At 40.3% G+C, this 21,388-nt stretch overlaps 1 protein-coding gene across 6 annotated transcripts in view; it reads left to right on the top strand.

Annotated features, from left to right (window-relative positions):
* Positions 1–21,388, top strand: part of AFF2 (AF4/FMR2 family member 2) — a 336,618-nt gene that overhangs the window by 280,665 nt on the left and 34,565 nt on the right. For 4 of the 6 annotated variants that reach the window (XM_032701864.1, XM_032701863.1, XM_032701859.1 and 1 more), the window contains 3 exons: positions 14,456–14,618; positions 15,146–16,165; positions 18,277–18,401. In XM_032701864.1, the coding sequence (XP_032557755.1) occupies positions 14,456–14,618; positions 15,146–16,165; positions 18,277–18,401 (1,308 nt within the window). The remainder of the gene's footprint in view (positions 1–14,455; positions 14,619–15,145; positions 16,166–18,276; positions 18,402–21,388) is intronic. The other 2 variants (XM_032701860.1, XM_032701861.1) reach the window with 2 other exon arrangements.

Raw genomic sequence — 21,388 nt, 5'->3', positions numbered from 1 at the left:
ATGGTCACCACTAAGAAAGCCCAAACCTCAAGTAACACCAGTGTATTGAAACATGGCACACTCCCAGGGAAAAACAGCACTTGTATATAAACTCTGTAGCTTTGTGGTTGCTCTTGGAGTTAGTCTCCATGTTAGACTCGGAGCTTGAAAGCTGGCATAGTCTCCACCTTCCCCAACAAAACTCCATTTGTTTGTCATCCTTGCATATATTGTTTTGCTTTTGAACTTCATTCAGTCTGTAATCTGCTATGATAATATGGTCTTCGCCTCAAGTTTCTGAAGTGGTTTTGGGCTCATAAGTGCCCTCAGCTTCCTTCACCTTCTTCTTCACTGTCTTCCTCTTCCTTTTCCTTTTTTTCCTTTTTTTCGTTTTCTACTTTTATTTCTCTTTCTTCTTTTCCTTCTCCTTTTCCTTCTCCTTTATTCATATGGGGATAATTGACCACACATCTGGGAGGAATTATCCACTTCTGCTCAGATTCCTTCTGGTTCCCTGGCTGGAGGAGGATTCTGCCATTAATCACGAAGTCAGACACTGTGATTAGGATACCACTTTGTCCCTCACTGCCAGCTCAGCCCCTTTAGAAGTCTGTAGGCTTATCCTATGTGAATATGGTCCTCTCCAGCATTGCCAGCCAGTTTTTATTGTAGTAAAACCCTCAGCCCTGCAGCCTGCTGAAATCCCAAGCCTTCTTTCTTGAAGGCCTGTTTTTCCTGAAGCTCGGGAAAGTAGTTCCTTTCTTGAATTGTTTATTTGTTTTATGGGATTATTTCCTCTTCCCAGGTCTTAACTTGACTTTCAGGTGGCACTAAGATCTGTTGTTGTAATTGCACATGGCTTTTGACAGAAGTTAATTCAGAGAATAGGTCGTCTAACTTTGGTTGCTGCAAGTTTTGAGAAATTGTATTGCAGATGTTGAATTATAGCTGAATCTCTGACATGCTCAAGGAATTCTTGTGCCTGCTGACTTCTGCAAAGTGTAGGCTGATAGCATCTCCCAACAGCTCGATATATTCCCAGAAGTACTTGAACTGTGGCAGTTTTAGTTGCACTGCAATCAGTGTAAGGGGGGGGGGGAAAGAAAGTACCTTTCAGTTTAACACCGAGGCTGCAGGAACTTCCCCTCCGTGTTTCCTTCCCTTGGGCTGCCTCTCTGCTCCTCCCCACGTACACACTTCAACCTCAGATGTTTTGATAACATCTCAGCTGATAAGTATTAGCAATATATCATCAAATGGAAGTGCAAAGTAAATAATCACTGTCAGCAGAAATATATAGTCGAGACAGCACGTTTTGAAATACGCAGAGGTGAGAGTCTGCCATCCCTTGAAGAGCCAGGACCCACGTACACACTGCCATATGGCTGCAGGCACCTATGGGAGCCAATAAGAAGACTGTCAGCAGTTTTTCATTTGCACTCACATAGCAGGATGCAAGGTGCATGCATCTCTTCATGTATTCCCTGTAAAACATCTGAAGACAATGGGAGAGGCATTAGCAAGATAAATACATGACCAAACCCCAAAGAGAGATTTACAGATTGGTGTTAGGAGAAAAAAATTAATTATATTTTATGCTTAACAGCCTACCACAGGAAGCTGGTTGAGAGGGGGGATGATGCTAAGTATGAGAAGCAGTTCTTGTTCTCTCACAAGGTTTTCCTTGCCTGGATCTCATCAACCTAAAAAAAGCTTCTCTAAGGCTTCTTGTCCCCGCTAGATAATCGTTTTATCCTTTGTTTTCTTTTGTTCCTACTTCCGCCACTGATAGCAGCCTGAGGGAAGAGGGGTGGGGAAATATGTTGCTTCTGCAAAAATCATTGTAGGAGGAATAGCCAGAACATAAATGATACTGTTTTGGCTTCAAAAGGGTAAGCAGGTGTCTTAGGAGTCCCAGAAGAGCGATGTGCAAGCTTGTACAAACAACCTCCGAATCACGCCTGTTTGTTATTCACACAAACAGAGTTGAAACCGTCTGAATTCCTCAGTTCCCAGAATTCAGATGGTGCACAATGGCCCATAATGAACAGCACCTGTGCTTACCTCAATTACTACACAGGGCTGAACAACGGCAAGAAGGGCTTTCAAGAATATTTTTTCAATAATAGATTTAGTTATGTCTTTCGTAATTGGATTCAAAAGCTCAAAATTTCATTTTGCAACTTGTTCATGAAATTTGTATGAAAAAGTCTGGCGTTTATTCAAAAGAAATACTGTATGAACAAGAAATTGCGAAACAGCCAACTGCTGGTAACTAAGCAGCCAAATTATAGTCCAAGCACTTGGCAAATACACCATCTTTTTTATTATTTCAGTAATTGAATTTCTGTTAAAGCGTGGAGCATAATTTAACATCAGGAATTTATTTATAATACAATAGTGTTTCAGTAATAAATGCATTATTATTGTCACTTTTAATGGAGTCTTATGTATTCCCTCAGAGACTATGTGGCAGACTCTGAGACAACCACTGCATCAGTGTTGTTTGTAGACAATTGAATTAATTGGAGACAGGGTCATTAACTCGACCTGAATACCTCTGATTGCTTCTGTAAATAAGGTTAGAGAGCAAATGGCTAATCTTTGTTGTCATTATAGATTCTTTTTACATTTTCACACTGCCTTGTATATTAAGATCATTTTGCTAAGCAGCTTTCCAGGCTGTCGTCGTGTTTGCGGTATTGTCTTGCATGGCATACAACCGTAATTGTATCAGACTTACATTTCATTTCCCATATCTATATAAAACATGATACTAGAGAGAGACCTATTCTGAATTGCAGCACATAAAAACCATTGGACCAACAAATTAATAAACCAAAATGAATAAGCTGTAGCATTAAAAAATAATCAAATCACAAAACAAAAGTTGATTTTGTTTGCTTTTGTTTGAAAATTCCAACCTGCAAGACTTGCCAGGGATAATATAATGAGTCCATTACTCAGTTGGGAACATGACCTGCAAGGCCAGCTCTGTGTATACCAGCCTGTGAGTTAAATGTTATCTGGACTTTTGGCACGGATTTTCTTGGAAAATAAGCAGTGGGCTGTCATTAAAGCACAGATAGAACACAGATATTTTTCAAGGAGAGATCCAAAAAAAGGTTGTGAGCACACTGTTCCATTTCTCAACAAACTTAATAAAGAATGTAGCCTCAGAGGCCTAGGAAGGCATGTGTCAGGAACAAGAGACACCCTAAACTTGAGAATGAGGTCAGGTTCACATTGAACTCAGGGATACCAGCTTGTCATCGCTCCCATATTCCACCCTATACTTAAAAAAACACTTTGCTTTCTCAGAAATGGTCTTGTAAGTGGAAGAAAACAGCTGGCAGTGTCTTATAATATGCCTGGTATTTGCATGTATTTCTTTCATTCTAATTTTATATTCAAGATGGGCTTGAACCCAAACCCCAGATATGCAGTGTGAGTTATCTATACTCTGGAGCCAAGTGTGGGATCCTGAGTCCATCTGTAACCTAGACGATAAGTGATGTTGTATGAATTCAGACTCAAAAATAACAGCCTCTCCACTTCAAAACTAGCAAGTAGAGCTTTCAGCTTCAAAACTGTGCCTGTGTCAAACTGCCACTGACAGTCTTTTGGTGCAGGAATCCAGCCTGACTGAGTGTGGTGGGGGGAACATGCTGCCACACTATGTTTTCTCTCAGCAGCCTCTGCACAACTCACAAGAACATTTAGGGATGTTGCTTCACCTAAAAAAGGAAAGGAGGAAACAAGGCACTGAATAGATGCTGAAGTGTTCCAGGCTTTTGAAGGCATCATCTGAATTTACTGACTGGCCTTGTAGGTTTTGCTCTGCAAAAGAAGAGAGATCAGATCAGCCAAGCAGCACTATTGCTGAGCAGGATCCCGCTGAGCAGTGGTCTGAAATTCAGGGTGAGCCTTTTAGGTTTGGGGCAGAGTGCCTCTGTCTCTTCCTGCCTGTTTTCAGGGATGCAAGCACTGGTTGGTGTTCACCTTGGACCCTGCTGCCAAAGCAGTCATTCCTGCTTAACCTCTTTGACTGTATTACCATCTACTGTAGGGCCTGGCTTTGGAGCTCTGTCCTTCATTAATGTTGCTTTATTGTCTGTGATATCCCAAATACTGCGGGTAAAGTTAGAGAGGGTAGGGTTTTATTAAATCTAATACAGGAAATAAGTTACTACTTCTCTACTTCCCTGCTAGTAGAGTGACATCTTGCTACTGATTTTTGTCATTAACAAACAAGAGAGCTTCATGTAATCAGTAACTACCATGCCACACTAACCCTTAGGAGATTGAGGCTGTCTGGGCAGATGTGCGAAGAACACATTTGCACCTTACTAAAGGAATGATTATCAAATGGAAAACAATAAAAAGTTCAAGAGAGATCGAATTTTACCTGTTTACCTCTGTATCCATGAGTGGTTTGGGTCTTCCTGACCTTTGTTTGTTGGCAGACCTTCAACAAATCATTGCTGATACAATAACCCTTCATCGGTCTGAGGAAAATGGATGGTGGTAATGTTGAAAAATCCATTTCTGGCCACTCAGGAACATAAATGTCCGGAATGAAAGCTTCTTAGCTGGTAGGTTTTTAAGAAGAAATAATTTAACTAATCCTGAAGATCTAAATTATTTTGTCCACATTGAAAGGTCGCTTTTTTCAGCACCCCACTGACAAAACCCACTTTATACTCAGGTTTATGGTCACTCCACTTCTGTTTTTTCTGAGGCCCTGTTGGGGAATGCAATGTTTGCACACTGCAGATGTTAACTGCCTCTGCCAGGCATCCCAGTTTCTCTCAGCCTGGGTTAAGAAAGCAGGGAGTGTGACAGTTCAGGAAGGCATCCAGTGTTACTTCTGGCAATCCCAGTTACTCTTTTCTGTTTAAATGAAAGCTGGCTCAAACTTGTCCTCAGCCTGCACACAGGCAGTGCAATCCCTGTGTTTGCAGTGTTTTGATTGACTCCCACAGTCAAGGGGTGCTGAGCACCATCAGCTCCTTCTGGAAGACATGGAACTCTGTTTGCCCACAAGATCCCAGCAAGTAGGTGCAGAAGCTAATAGGATCTTCCTTTTATTTTGGGGTTGATGAAAAAGGCTGAAAGATTTTCAGCCAGGTAAGGTTACAGAATTAAAGATTCTCTGTTTCCTTTTGCTGTCATTCAAAATAACAAGCATAGAAAATTCTGTTTAAAATAGATGAGCCTTTTGACTTAAAGGGTTTTCATGTCGAAGATTTAAGATGTCAGGTTTAAACATGACAGTGATAGTATTAGGCAAAGTATGAGAGCAGATACTTGTAGCAACTGTCATTTTTTTCTGACTGTTTATTAATGGCCTTTTGTGATTTATAGTGAATGTTGTGAAGGATCTTCAGGTCCATTTATCACTCAGAGAAGCACCTTTTTTTCCTTAATACCTATGTATGTCATAATTAGGGGCGGATGCTGCTTAAAGATGTAGCTCTGTTCTTAACATAAGAACCATCAAGATTATATTTAATCCTAAGTAGATTTGATACCTTTTTTTAAATCTATAAAGCAATGTATTATGTAACTGGCAAAAGTCAACAGCATTAAAAAGAGATCATACTAGACAGAAATATACAGAAGGTTTAGATTTTCACTCTAATTGGAGCTTTTTACCCCATTTTAAAATAAATTGTAAGGAAGACACCTTTGTGTCAGCATTCAGTTTTATTAATATTTTACTAGACAGCTTTCCCCTTGTTCAAAAAACAAGTCATGTGTGCTGAAGTACATCTTTATATCCATGAAAGACTCTGGTGGCATGCCATAAATTCATCATGTGCCTTTAGGAATACTTCTTTAAAAACTATTTCAGAGTAATTGCCCATTATTAATAATGATGATTCCGTTTTACCATTATGGCAGTAGCAGTGAAACAAAGTGTCTACTTGTGGATTTCATTAGTGTCTGTGTACTTCTGTGGCCCTTGTTATTACAACTTAAATCTGATGAACATAAATATGCTTGGAGTCTCACCATACTGTATGTATTAATAGCAGGGAAGAAGTGCCAGGAATTCAGTTATTTTGCCAATTGAATCTCAAAAAGAGTGGAACCAGTATTCTGAAGTGTCAGACTGGTTCTGTAACCACATGGTTGTCATTCTTTACAAAGGTGCAGGAGTCATCTCCCCAGAGGTGAATTATTTGGGCCTTAGTCATCCGAGCCACACCGTGCCTCCAGCACCAATCCTGCTGCTTGATGCTTTGTACAGTGGGTAATGCATGGAGATTGCTACCAGTCTGTGAGCAGCTGAAGCTCATTTAGTAGAATATTACCCAATTTATTCTGATTGTACTCAGTTTTTACCTCTGCCCTTTCTATATTGCTTGTTTTACTCATCATGCTCCTGACGATGCCCACAGTTGGAGCAATCTTGGGTCTTTTCTGAATAAGGATGGCTTTAACAGCCTGCAACAGGACTTTTTTCCCTCCTCTGGCTTTCAGAGACTCATGTTCCCAATTCTTCCCTTTGCTCTGGTCTGAAACTAGTTATACTGCTGATCTGCTCCCAAGGCATTCCCCTGGAAAGGAAATCCTCCAGCAGTTTCCTGAGCTTGTGTTGGGGTACTTGTACTGTACACAGGTGTAAATGACTGTATGTGTGCTGTAAAGCTCTGGAAAATCAGGATATGCCTTTTGGCACCTTTTCAAACTCAGAGGTGTTGTTTTACATGGGGAAAGAAAAAAATTCCTACTTTCTAATGTTTTCTCACTGCTTGGTTGATCAGGATAGTAAAATTAGCTTTCCTCAGATAACAGATGAGACTGGAAATGTTGAAGAGTTGGAGGTGTCATGTAGATCCATCTGCACCAGTGTGATTTGGTCCATTGCTCCCCATTCTCTTCCCACAGGGTTCTGTAAGCTGGATTCTGTTTGCAGTTCCAACTGAAGCAGAACTGAGTTAGAACAAGCAGGGTAGGGGTAGTTCATTTACAGTGTTACTTGCCCAAGTTTCTGCCGTATATGGATGGGAAAAAGACAACACTTTGCTCTTAGAGGTTCACTTTGGATGTGTTTTTTTTTTTATGACCAACTTGGACTTTCTGCTGCAGTAAATAAAATGAAAGTGTAAATAACTGACTCATTAAAAACCATTTTATGTTAACTTGAAATTATGAGCAGCAGAGTGGTGAATATGTACTTCTACACTTCCACAGAAGATTCACAAAGTGTACTAAAAGATGCAGTAGTCCAACATTTCCTTTGTGGAAAATAAAGAAGTTTCTATGTATCAATCCTCATATGTAGCTTGATTTAGTGGGGCAATATGGATATAATAAAATGGTTCCATTTACATCAAATGAGGCCCTTTGGAGTCTCACAGTAAGAGAGAATATTCTTGTTCTTCCAGAGGCCAGGCAAACAGTAGCACATCAGGCCACAGTACAAATAATGCTATCTGACACTTGAATCCATTCACTAAAATATTGTACATCAAAAAGCCTACATACATTGCATCCCCTGAATAATATCATACTCACAAAATTGTTTCTAAACTCTGAGGGGAGCAGCGTGATTCATGCACAAATCATGGATACAATATTGCTTTTAATATGCAAAATCCCCTTCTCTTCCATGTCAAGTGTGTATAACAGTGCTGTGATTTTGGAAGGAGAGCCATTTCCATACCGATAGTTCAAGAAGTTTTTTATGTGCACCGTTAGGGATGCGCCATTAAAATTCCTCCTCTTCTGTTTGTTTTTTATAATGTCACAGGCAGTTTGATATGTTACACCTGTTCTTTGTTGCAGGTGTCAGAAAGAGTCAGAACTTACTGAGGCCCGGGAATAAAACCTGGAAAAGAGTCAGAACAGGACAGCAGAAACAGTACCATGGTTAAAGTCACATTGCAGATGTATATACACAGTTCCACCTAGGATTTGTGGCTAATGTAATTCTTTATTGGAAGGCTTTGACCTTGTTACGGATTCCTGGCAGCTTTTCCCCACTCTATTCATTACTAATGCAAGCTGTCAATCACTTTAGTTCTGCTTTGACATAGATTGTGGCTCATAGGAGTTAGTTCTGTCATTCTTTTTATTTCTTTCATCTTTCCTATCCTTTTTTATGGTCTTTAAAGCTGGAAGTATAAAAGGGTTATATGTATATGAAAAAAATCTGTTTCAGTAACTCTATCAACCTTGTTATAAACAGTCTTCGATTAAAATATTTACTTTTGAGCACAGTAAAATGAGACTGTGGCTTTTTACATACAACATCTTGTAAATTACCCTCCCCCTCAAAATAAATCAGTACTTCTATTTGCATTACAGTGTTCAGGATTGATACAGGCAGATCAGCTGCCACATCCTGAATAACATATTAGAGAGGTTTTCCTTTTCCATGTGTTTTGACATGAGAAAGCCATCATAAGTGATGTCTTAACTACACGTGCTAATGTTAGCTGAGGTAACAATTTCCACACCTTATTTCATTTCATTGACCTGGGTGCTGATTAATATTTTAAAAGGCTTGATACAGGTTTTCAGCTCCTGTGTCAACCCAATCTTTGAAAGTTTAGATTTGAATCCTACCAACCTCATGATAAATAATTCAATACTAACCAATAGAAAGGGAGTGAACAAATCATTCAGGGCAATCCTTTTCTTTAGAAAGCCATCTAATGGTAGTCATATATAGGTTTGAAGATAAAGATATGAACAATTCATTATAAAAAAAAAGGGTAGTTCTCTTTCAAATTAGAAGAGAATATTACTTCCTGATAATGGTGTGAGAATAGAAGAGAAATAAAACTTCATTATTGAACAGTTATGATATTAAATTCTGACACTAAATATTAATCTGCTAGGTGCTGCTCTGTTATTATCTACTAGAATAATGAAGCAGCCCTTTTTTATGCAGAATTCAGTGAGTCCAGTAACTCCTAGTAATGCCCATCAGGTTCACAGTTTTTCTGTAGAAATAGACTCTGAAGGAGAGCTTGGGATAGCTTCTGAACAGCTGGAGAGGGTTTGTTCCTCTGTCTCTTCAAATAAAGTGTAGTGAGGGGGAGAACAACAGTATCCCTACAAGAGTGAGTGTTGCTGGTAGATGTGATTGAGTGCACAAAAGTCTTACTCAGAGCTGGGTGCCCAATTTTCAGATTGCCCTGTGCAATCAGACTCTTTGTTCTCAGGAATTTGCATTTTAAATAGACAAGCAAGATTAAGGATAGGGCGCATAGTCTCTCTTTTACTCAGCAGGAACTGATGCACAGATGTATTTTCTTCTCAAACACAAAGCAAAATTCATTCAAGTCCCAATCCAGTGCCTCAACAGGAAGATCAACCACTCTGTCAAGTCTGTAGTCATTTTTCCAGCAGAGACCTTGGCCTTTCCAGATTTCGTTGGTTGAATTTTCCCTAAATATAAGCCTGTGCAGTAAAGCATCCTTTGTAGGGTGCTGCTTCGAATGGAAATACATTGCCAGCATTGATGTACTGTTGACTCACTGGTCAGTTCCCATCTATAATTTCCCACTGCCCAGCAATGCTCTGCTTTCTCTAAGTTTACATTTTGATTTCTGGGTAGAGCAGTGGAACAAGTGGCCAATTCATCGTTACCCTAAAAAGGAAGGGTTGGAATGAATAAACCTATTGTTGGAGGGCACCATCTATTTGCCAAATTCTCTTCACAGCAATTAACATGACTACATCTAATTGGTAAAAGGTTCAGGGAGATAGCTAAGGACTTGTTAGGAATTTTTGTTCCTTGATGAGTTTTACTGCTGGAGTCTGAATTATAGATCTTTTTTTTGCATCTGTATTTACAAGGCTAAAGGTTTATTATTTTTCTTATTAGAGGTTAATGAGTTTGAGTATTTCACATTATCTTTGTTGTGGCTACCAGGTTTAATCTTGAAGATCATTTATTACAAAAGTAGAGTAAATGATATGTTGAAAACAATATAATAGTCTGGATGACAACAAGAACAAAAAAAAGTTTAAGCCACATATCAAGCCTTTAGTTCTCTATACAGCATAATAATCCAGACACATAATAATGCCATGTCTGCTTTAATTGGCTTTGGAAAAATAACCTATGAATTAAAAAACAGACAAGCTGCAGGGTGACATTTAAATTTAGGCAGATCACTCGTATCAGGGAAAGGCAGTGTAAGAAAGATGGTTGGTGTGTGATGAGCTCGATGCAGTTCCTCACCAGAAGCCATCAGCAGCCACACACCTGCAATTCTCAGCTGCTCTGTAGTTAAGTTTGAGCTCAACAAAGGCTGAAAACCACTGGTGAACTGGTGTTTGTCCCCTCCTTCAAGGCATTTCTCATGTCATACTTCATGCCCACCCTGTGCACAATCATGTGCCAAGCAGCACGGGACAGGGGAAGCACTGTGTGCTGCAAAAGCAGAAAAAGGGAGATGGGGGAAAATGCTGCAGAAGAGCTTCCTTACAAATTTCTGCCAGATAATGCAGGTAGGTCTCTTCTTTCTGCTTCAACGTTGGGTAGCAGAAAGGAGACCAGCTCACCATTGTGCAGGCAACTAGAGACATCATCATGATCTCTGCAAAAGGTGGAGGTCTGGTTCCCCTCCCACCTGTGGTATGGGTGTCACTCCAGTGTCTCTCTTCCCCATGGCACAGGAGAAGCTCCTTGGGAGAGAGGTGAGGCAACCACTGATCCATCTGGCCAGTGTGGTCCTTGCTGTCCAGTCACATGTGCATCTTCCCTCCCAGCCGTGGCCAGGGCTCTGGGTCAGGGCAGGGCACCTCTGACTGCCCTGCAGGATTCAGCCCAAGTGCTGAGCACAGGCGTTGGAAAATGCAGAAAACAAACTTAAAAGGGGGAAAAACTGATGTTTCTATTAACTGCAGAGAGGCCTTGCACTTAGAGAATGTGACAGGCCTGCACTGAGTATGGGGATGAGTGTAATACCTCTGATGTTTGCTTTGTGTGTTTGAATTGCAAGCTCTTTGGCCCAAGGACTGTGTCTCATCATGTATTTACACAGATCCCAGCACAGCGGGTCACTGGTCTCAGTAGGGGCCTCCAATCTCAAGTGATAATAATGAACTGGCTTTCTTCTAAGTGTTAGTTACCCAAACAATGCTGTGTTCCATTGTGCAGCATTGTTTTTAATAATTTTTTTTTCAGGTCACATGAAATAAAAACATTGTCCACCCAAACACTGAGGCACAATATGAGTGTTCCTCTCCTGCTGGGAAATAAAAATTCAAGAGTTTCAAATACCAGTGCTTCCTGCCCCCTTTAGTCACTTTGAGGACTTGTGTCTGATGATAAAATGCTTTAAATCCATTTTAAACCTTGTCTAGACTGGCATTCTTTGTCTGGATCTTAGCAACATAACAAAGCTTGCTTTGAAAGTCTCCTTGAAAGCCAACCCCCAGTTCATGTAGTTGATACCTATGTGAAGAAGCCCAGTTTATTTGTATAACAGTTGCTTGAATGCATGTTTGCAGAATCTAGCCCAACATCTTTTAAAACATGATCAGACTTTGAAGCTGAAGAAGTCTTTGGGAAGACTGCAAACCAACCTGTTTTTTTAACTAAGAGATGCATTTTATTTAGGGAAAAAAAACACAGAAGGCAATCCAGAATCTCTACTAAACTCATTTTATCGGAAGCAAAGATTTTTTTTTTTTTATGCACTTGTATGTGAAAGGTCTGTGTGGTTTTTTCTTCTGTACTGAACAGCATTATAAGAAGTTGGTTGTGCTTGCAGCTATGTACAAGATCTCTCTATCTTTAGTATGGTGAGATGCTAGGAAAGGCATTTTGGGTCTTATCTGATTGTTTTGCAAAGCATACACAGTTGCTCTCAACCCAAACTACATGATGAAAATGAATGCTTCTACTTCAGTAATGAGGATCAGGCAATGATGCCTTCAGCATGAAACTGCCCAGTGTAGCCAAGGCATAATTTTGTTATCCCAGATGAAAGACAAATATGACCTCATTGTATTTTGTATGAAAAACATTATTTTGAGCCTGTCTGGTTCCTGCAAGCTTGCTGAGCTGTGTTATTCAGTAATGTTTGGCATATGCTAACTTTTTCTGAGGCTGGTGTGCAGAAAGAAAGAAAATAAGGCCAGGTTGGAGCTGCCATCTATTTCCATAGTTTTATTCTTCCCCTTTGAGTTCTTTGTCAGACAGCTGCAGTCTGCCACAGTACAGCTCCAGTTGTTTTGTAAGCTGCAGAGGGTTGAACATCTCACCTTCACAGCCCTCTCACTGCTTGGATTGTGGGAACTGGAGTTTTGGCACAGATTAAACATTAATATTGCCGTGTTCACTTCCATTTAGGATGAAAACAGAAAGAGAGAAGCTCTCAGGTTTAGGGAAAAAGTTGTCTAAATTACAACTTCAGTTTTCTGATAATTCCATAAATAATACTTTTTTCAAGGCTGATGCTTCATTTCGGTATGTTAGAATGGAATTGCCGTGTTTGAGTTCTGAATTTGGGAATCCTTTAGAGTGTTTTCTGATTTTTTGTTATTATTCTTGGAAATATTTGCAATGAAATAGGAAAGCTCAATTTTCATCTACTATTACTGTTTTCCAAATAGAAAATATAAGACCAAAATTGCAATCTGTTGAATTGCAAGGCAAACTCCCCTACAAACACATTCCCTTTTTCTCCACTCTTGTTTCCTTTTTTACTGGGGAAAAAAAAAAAGAAAAAAAGTGAGAAGTGTGTTTCCCTGCATTTTCTTGAGTTTCACTGTAAAGGAGGGGTAAAGGAAGAAATACAAATGCACAAATGGTTTCCAAAACCAATCCCATTAAATACAAAATGTAAGATCCATTGTAATTCATCAATGTTTAGTTTTCCATACTACTTTTGGAAATGCCCATATTTTTTAATCATCTGTTCCTTGAATTACCTGATACTTCCAGTTGAAATTTTCTAAGTAGCTCTACTTGAGTCAGTTGAGTGAGGAGCCTCTAGAACAATTAAAAAAAAAAAAAAAAACAAACAAAACCAAAAACAACTATATGGACTTAATGAGCAACAAAGTTAGTGATCTGTAGCATTACCCAAGTGAGTAATTTTGTTTCATTAATGCACCCTAAAGCACCAAGCTGTTTTGTCAATGGGCACTGCAGGGCCATTGCAAGGCTCAGAGAGACAGTTGTGTTACCAACCGCGGTGTAAGCAATAGGTTTACCAACAAGGAGGGAGAGAGAAAGTAGCTCAGTGTAGGAAGAAAATTAAAGACCATCTATTATTGTCACGGAAGCCAGTGGCAATACTTGTAAAGATTCTAGCAGAGCAGGGTCACACATCAGTTTGTTATGGCTTTTCCTACTTCCAGTTTCTTGGTTGCTGTGTTTTTTTTAAGAGGGCAGCTTGATGCAAAGAGCATCTTGGTTTGAAAGGGGAAGGAAAGCATGTACCTGGCTTACTTGAATCCTTCTTGGAGGAAAGTAGAAAAGCAGATAGCAGAAACAGAGGCAAAGCATTGTAACTTCTTAGCATCTCTGGATCACTCAATATGGGACATGCACAGCATATGATATATTAAGGTGAAGTATTGAATATCCATAAAGGACTACTAGCAAATAGTGTCAATTTTCAAACACTTTGCTTTGTCAGCTTCACAAATTTAAAATCAATCATCAAAAAGCCTCTGTATAGATCAGCTGAAGAGACATAAAACCTTATGGTTATCTCCCTGACAAAAAAGTTGAAATTAAAGATGAGTTTATAAAGACTCAGACTGACAGAATTCTGTAGTGCTAAAATCTGGGGTCATCCAACCTCTCAGATTAGAAATAAATGCTGAGGAAAAACAATGACACCCAGTGCACGGCTAATAAATACATCTTAGAGGACAGTTGAACACATAGAAAAATAGATTTCACAGAGAGGCTTATTTTCAGCTTGAATGCTATTTTCTCACTGCATTATCATAAACATGAGAGGAAAAAAGCTATAAATAAAAAAATTCTTGGGCAGTCCCTGAAGACTTGTCAAAAATATGTAGTTTTTGTACACTGCAGTGTAAAAGTATTCATTAAAATTAATTTTTAAAATGCCCTGTCCAATATTAGTTGCCTGATGTCCTTCCTTTGATCATAAATTATAAATGAACTGGCAAAAAATGAAGAAACCATGATTCCATTAATGAATTATTTAAGTGTGATTGTTAGTTTTTGCAATCATTGGCCTAATAAGTCCAGGCTTGTGACACTGGAGTGTTTCATACTTGAGGGTGATGGTGATGGTAATGTTATTAACATTATCACGTGTCCCATGAATCACAAACCCAAACAGTTCCTTTGGTGGCTTCATGGTGGCACAGCCACTGGGGCTCTCACTGGGTCTGCGCTGCAGGAGAGGGAGGTGACACTTGAGGGCAGTTGGCATGAACGGGGTTCACTGGGGGGCTCCCCCAAGGCAACACTTTAAAAGAGACAGGAGCACATTAAGAGAGGATCTTCTCCCCACAGCAGCCTGCCAGTGCCAGCGGCACACGCCACCGGCTTGGCCCATTCCAGCGGCGGCTCCGGGAGCTCCAGCGAGTCCGAGAGCAGCTCCGAGTCCGACTCCGACAGCGAGAGCAGCTCCAGTGACAGCGAGTGCAACGAGGAGTCACGCAGTGCCACGCCAGAGGTAAAGCCATGCTCAGCTCCTCCCAGCAGGGGCTTGAAGGGGGAAGCGTGGAGGGGAGCGAAATCCTGCTCCCTGTTAGGGAGATGTTGGAGTTCTGTGCCGTTTGATGCCGTTGACTTTTTTTTGCCTTTACATTTTCACATGTATGACCCACATACTCATTCCAGCTTTTGGAATAATCTTTCTGGCCTACATTTGAATTGCTTTTAAGAAATATTTAGATTTTTGCCAGTAGCTAGAGAAGATTTTATTGACACAGTATTCAGCTGGGACTAAGGAAAGGCAACATGACAAAACTATGTCTTCAGGGACTAGCTAAACTTTTTAGTTGTATTAAATTTCTCCAGGGCCACATTGTAAACCAGATAAGGAAGCCTAATTAACCATAAATACTCCATAAATACTCCCATAAAACTAACAGTCACCACTAGTTGACTGAAATAAAAGGGTATGTTAAAAAAAGTCCTCTTTTAAAAGGAAAAGCACTGCTTCTGTCTGAAATTTGTTCCTTGTCATTCAACCTGCAGCCTGAACCCCCCTCAACAAACAAATGGCAGCTGGATAAATGGCTTAATAAAGTGAACCCCCACAACAAGACCATCATCAACAATCAAAATGAGCCCCACAGCGAGACCAGCTCTCAGGCCCAGAGCAACCAGCAGGCCGAAGGGCCAAACAAAGGGAAGCTCAGCAGCAGCCTGCCCCCGAGCGATTCCAAAGACCGGGCGATCCTCAGTCCCATCCGAGAGAAAGCCAAACCGCGGGTTGCCCAGAAAACCCCAGAGGCAAAAAGCTCCAAGCAGAAGTCACCAGCTCATAATGAGCCAACTTCACAAAGGACTACTGGGAAAAAGCAACCCAAAAAGGTAGAAAGGACTTCCAGTGTAGAAGAGTATAACTGGCCCAAACCAAATAATACCAGCAACACTCCCAAAGAAAAAGACACACAGGAACCCCCCGAGCAGCCAAAGGTTCGAACTAAAGCAGCAGTTGGGAAGACCGCTCCGAGGAAAGAACCACGGACTAGCACAGGTCTCACTTCAGAGAAGAAAAAGTACAGAGGCCCCAGCAAAATTGTCCCCAAGTCCCGGGAATTCATTGAAACAGATTCATCTACTTCTGACTCAAACACAGACCAGGAGGAGAGCTTGCAGGCTAAAGTGTTGCCAGCCTGCACTGGGTCTGGCAGCAGCGTCAAAGTGAAGGACTCTGGCAGTAACATCCTCAGCGTAAGTAGTTTAACGAGCAATGGCAGCAACACATCCATTGACCAGACCAGCAACGACCTGGAGGAGCAGCTCTTTTCTCCCATCCCGATCGTACAAAATGAACTTCTGTCCCCACTGAGAGAATACGAAGAACTCAAATCTCTGTGGGTGAAAATAGACCTTAGTTTACTCTCTAGGATACCTGGACAGGAGCCTTTTGAGACCACGCCTGTGAAAAGTGAACCGAGAGAGGCAAATGTGAAACACAGGCGACCATCTCGAGAGTCCCCGACCCCAGCAGCTGAAAAACCCTCCATAAAATCCAAAAGGAAACACAAGGTAAGTTGTTTTCATTGCTTAGAGGAAAACAGTGAGTTTCTGAGCACCCTCGGGGTCAGGACCACAGCCAGTGATTCCTCACTGCACCTGCAGCAGGGCTGTGGGGAGGCATCACAGCACTGAGGCTTTACTGGTTTTACAAAGGACAGACACTTACAGGTGCACTACAAATTAACATCAGAAACTAGCAAAAAGCAAACCCCAGCTGACAAAATCAATAAACAATGTATTTTTTTGAGATTTGTCTTACAAACTTTTTCACTGTATTTGCTCGCTTACCTATTAATTTCCAGTGTTCTGTAATCTGCAGAAGGATCAAAATCATGAGTTCTTATTAGTACAGGTTCAGCCATACTCAGAAAATGTGACTTCTATTTGGAAGGCATTATGAATTAGGATTAAGGCATTTCACCACTGGCTTAAACAGGCATGGATTCATGAAAGTCAGTGGAATAGTGCTTGCTTATGCTCCTGGTGAATTTAGTTTTATATTGGTTTGTGGTATAAACAAATGGGATTCATAGAAATATAATTTGACTAACTAGCTACTCTCTCTACACAGCTTCCTCAAAAAGCAAATATATTTTGACTGAGGGCTTTGTGTTTTATCATGTGCTTTAAGTTATTTATGCCCAAGGGCATCCTATCTTGTGGGATATGACATTGCACTTCAAACTAAATGTGTTTTCAGAAAAAAAACTGAAGTTTTATATCATGAATGAATTTTTGTAGCCAGTTTTCCCATCTGAAATGCTTGTGCTCTGGTCTGTCTGATAGAAGTCATCATAGCATATTTTATTTATACCCCAAATTTTACAAATCACTGTGAATGTGACTTCAGCTTTCTGTTTTAGTGGACTTCTTGAAATCCTGAGTTTGAGCAGTCCAGTGGTAGGAGAGAGTTAATACAAGACAAAGACAGAAGATGCCAGGCAGACACAGGGTCTGCTCCCCTGCCTACATGAGTCACTGCACTGGCTCCTTCCCTGTTGAATTAAGTGGAAATAATCACATGAGTAAACTCAGCAGGTTTTTATTCAATTTATATTCTAGCTGTACGCTAAAGGTAGAGATGTAAGAAGGAAGGAGAAAAGAAGAGGAGAAGGAAGTATAAATGCCCATGCTTATGTGTATGTATAAGTACACCGGGGTGCATATTAACTATACAAAAAAATTCTCGCTAGGTAATTCTTGCTAATGTCTGTATGATAGAGAAGGAATCTTGACTAAAACACAAGTGTAGTATTGGCAACTAAACTGAGAGTTCCCAGGAGATAAAAAAAATAACAGGTTATATGAGAGTTGGAACCTCCTAATTTCATTAACCGAGACTGTGAATCAGAAAGTAACAAAACGCGCAATCTTGCTCTGGGCCTGTGCAAACATAAGCTGGGCTCTGAATCAGCCCCTTCAGTTGCAGTATGATTGTTCATTGCTACCCAAGGGGAAACAAGCCAATTAGGATGACTTGAGGGTATATCAACAGTTAAAGCAGGGTAGGGAGAGACTGATTTGCGTTTCTAAATCATGCTATTAAAAGATTTATTTTAGCCATCTACTAGTGGGCTTGAAGGCTGATATGAAGGTTCTAGTGACAGAGCAATAATCAGCTTTGCTTGTATCATCCTAGTTCAGGCACAAAAGTCATGCATCAGGGAGTCTTCCAAAGCAAATTTAAACAAGCTGTTACAGTTAATGACTACCCCAGCTCGGTCCTGTACTCTTAGTCCTGTTAGGAATACTTACTTAGGGAAGTTTTCACATCAACTTTTGTTAGGTCAATGAGTAAAAGCTATTTACTTCAGTAAGGTTTGGTGCTATCTAGTCATTGCATCTGAATTATTAATTAAGTTACAATGCACTACAGAAGATAACTTCAGCACATGAGACATTTTACTTCCTAATTATCTACTACGTCACTTGTTATATAACTTCATGTCATGTTTGGAGCAGGTTTAGCCCTGATTTCCAGTGATTTTCGTTTCTCTTAAACCAGTATTTTAATTGCTGCTACTATAAAGGAAATTCAGAGATTCCAGAGATCCTCTTAATAGCCAGTGAAGTTGTGTATAAATGCTGGATTTTTTATGCTCTAACTCTTTTTATTAAAGCAGACAGAAGGCCTGGATACCTTTGTTGAAAGCAAGAAGCCGCGCCTGGAGGACCCTCCAGCTTCGTGCCTGCTCCCACCTTGTATCTCTCCGATACCGAACCACAGAATAAGCAGCACTAAAGAGTAAGTTCTGGTTTTTTGCCATAACATTCATGAGGGATTTCACAGTACTGTTGTGTAAATGTCTGTGGTGTAGATGGGCTTTATAGCCCATAAGCATAAGTGACGCAGCACTGGTATTCCTTTCCATCAGGAACAGAATCCATATGGTTTTGCCTATCCTTCTGATGGACTGCAGGAATTCAGCATGCTGCCAAATCCTGGTGTACTCTTCAACCCACACATTGCATTCTCTCAGTGTTCTTTCTTGCCTCGGTCATCTTTAACCTCTGTGGACAGAGAATCTCACTAAAAGTGGGATTTATTTGATTGCCTGGAATTTATTTTTTTAAATCATTTTCATAAGAGACAGTTCTCAGTTTTATTGAATGAAATAGTGACTTTGCCGTTCCGTTAAGCAGCTCTTACTCTTTTAGCTGTGTATCCAGAAATGCCAGGGGTGACCATCCTAAATGTTTCAGACATACGTGCTCTGTATTTCAGCCATCTGATAAGTTTGTGCCTTTTGGACTGTCTTACATGGCTATAATGCTTGAGCAAACAGGTGCCACCTGAATAATGATTCTGATTATAGAGCCACAAGATTAACATTCTGTAAATCACTGAAGAGTCCAATTCCCTTCTGTTACAATTTTGTGCTTTTATGGTTTTGAGATGAGGCACTTCTTTCTGATTTGGGACAAGCAAAAAATCAAAATCACAATGTGCTTCTGAAAACAATTTGAGGGTAGTAGTAGTTAAATTTAGATAAAGCACACTAATTTTAAAACCCTTAAAGAAGGCTGACCATCATTTTGTTTATACTGGTGTAATTACAGAGTAACTTCAGTCCTTGAACTAACCCCTCATTCTGCCACTGAGAAAATCAGAACTGGAGTCTGGAAAAGGCAGATGAGTTGAAAGTTTCAATGTCATCTGTAACGTGTTGCACATTTGATAAACATCCTGATGGGTGTTGCCACATTATCATTGCTAGAAACACAATGAACAAAGATATATTGCAGAAGGAATCAAGGATTATCCATCCCTAACACCTCCACAATCCATTAAAAAAAATCTTTCTATTCTTGTCACCAGCAGGCCCTAAGGATCCACCCCCAACCTGATGTTTCTTAATTTGAGCTTGTTTTCCAGGTCATTAATCTGATTCCTCAGAGCTTTCAAGCCTTTGGTATTCTCTGTTAAAACATAATTGTGTCCATCAATAGTTATTTCCATATGCTAGTTTTTTCTCTCATCTGCCTCAAGTTTTGAAACAAAATTTCCTGACTTTTCCACTGCAGTAACTGAGTCGTGGCTCACACTGCAGTTGTTATTAGTGTCTCCTGAATTTGCTTGAAACAAACGCAATATTTTTTGATAATTCAGGTTTTCAACCCCCAGAGACCTGCAACTGAGTGTAGATCACTGTATTTCCCAAAAGATCAGGGAGCTGGATGAACTGTATGAAGATAAATTTCTGGAGAGCCTCCGATTGTTTTTAAGCAGTCGGGAATGGTTCTCGTCTCCAGAGGGTAAAGTTTTAAAGGGAGGCAGAAGAAAGTCCACTGTTCAAGGTCATGGGGAAAATAACACTTCAGGGGTAAAAGTTTGAAAGACAGGCTTTGCCATTTGCTCCTTTATTCCTAAAGGTTCTAAGTTTTCTTTCAGAACTCTTAAGTCTCTACATAAGGACTTTGAGAAACGAGGGTGATTCAGCTGCAGGTGTGGTGATCTTCATCCCTTAAGAAGGTGTTAAGTTCCAAGATGTTCTCACTCAGTAGGAACCTTAGGTCTCTCCCTTTAGAACTTGATCCCTGTGCCAACAAGCCAAGTTCCCCAAGGCAGACTTCAGAGATTTTCATTGGGCTTTTTTATAGGAACAAGAGTGTTTTGACAGAAAGGCCATAATCTCTGGGCCAAAATTTGGAGACATTCAGGAGTCTGGAGGAATCAGGGAAAGAGAGGTCACACATATGCTTTTGCAGCTCCTGTTGGCTGCCTTGCTATGGTTTAGGCATTTGGATACATTTCTCTCATAATCTTTCCTTAAATATATGGGCTCAATAAAGCAGGAAAAGATGCACAATTAATTTTTAAAGGGTCACATGTCTGATAAGGCGACTAAATGCCTAATTTCCACAAGCTTCTATGACTACGCATACTGTTTGAGTGTAGAAATTTCAAATAAGTTGTGAGCTTAAAAGGCATTTGCACAACCAAAGAGTGGGTTTGTATTATGTAGTCATTGCATAAGCCGTAGTCATCTCTCTTTGTTCCTTCCCTCACACACTCTGGGGCTGATCCCTTTTCCTAAATCTGACCTGACACTTAAAATATAACTATTCATACTATTACCACTGTATTTTCCTTATTTCTGATACTTCCTAGCAAATGAAGGAATAGATGATTCAGTGTTTTGTCCAATTCATAGTAATACCTTGAAACGCTGCTGCAAGGCTGGATTTTTGTCAGATCAGCTGCCTGCTTTGCAGCAGAGGATTATTTATTTATATTTACTTGCTTGCCAGGGCAATTTTCATTTAAGCATTAATTGTATTTGCTGCTGAATACCTTTTATATCTGAATAATTGATCGGTAGACTCAGGCTAGATGGAGAACTATTCACCAACATTTGGCTGTTTGTGGCAACACAGAGAGTTATTTGGTGATGCAAACTGTGAGTCTGAATTTCAGACTGGACTCATACCAGTGAATCATGCCCACCATCCAGCAGGCATGCTGCAAGTCTGTCTGAGGCAAGCATTTCTGCCTGTTTTTCAAGATTTCCCATTCCCTTTTGTTTGACCTTTAGCTGAAGATGCACCTGTACTTGGCAATATATATTAGCTGATCCCTTGGGGAGTCAGAGCAGCGTTCATTGGGGTTCTGTCGTGGCAGAGGCAGCCTTCACATCTCTGACAATGACTTCAGCTTCACTCAGTTGCTGCCACTTGGTCCAAGCTAATGTGGGAGTGACCTTTCCCTGTGAACCCCCTGCAGAAAGTCAG

The sequence above is a fragment of the Chiroxiphia lanceolata genome, chromosome 14 (assembly GCF_009829145.1).
Source record: "Chiroxiphia lanceolata isolate bChiLan1 chromosome 14, bChiLan1.pri, whole genome shotgun sequence".
Taxonomy (NCBI): domain Eukaryota; kingdom Metazoa; phylum Chordata; class Aves; order Passeriformes; family Pipridae; genus Chiroxiphia; species Chiroxiphia lanceolata.
Note: the sequence above shows the minus strand (reverse complement) of the source record. Positions and strands in the feature narration are given on the sequence as shown.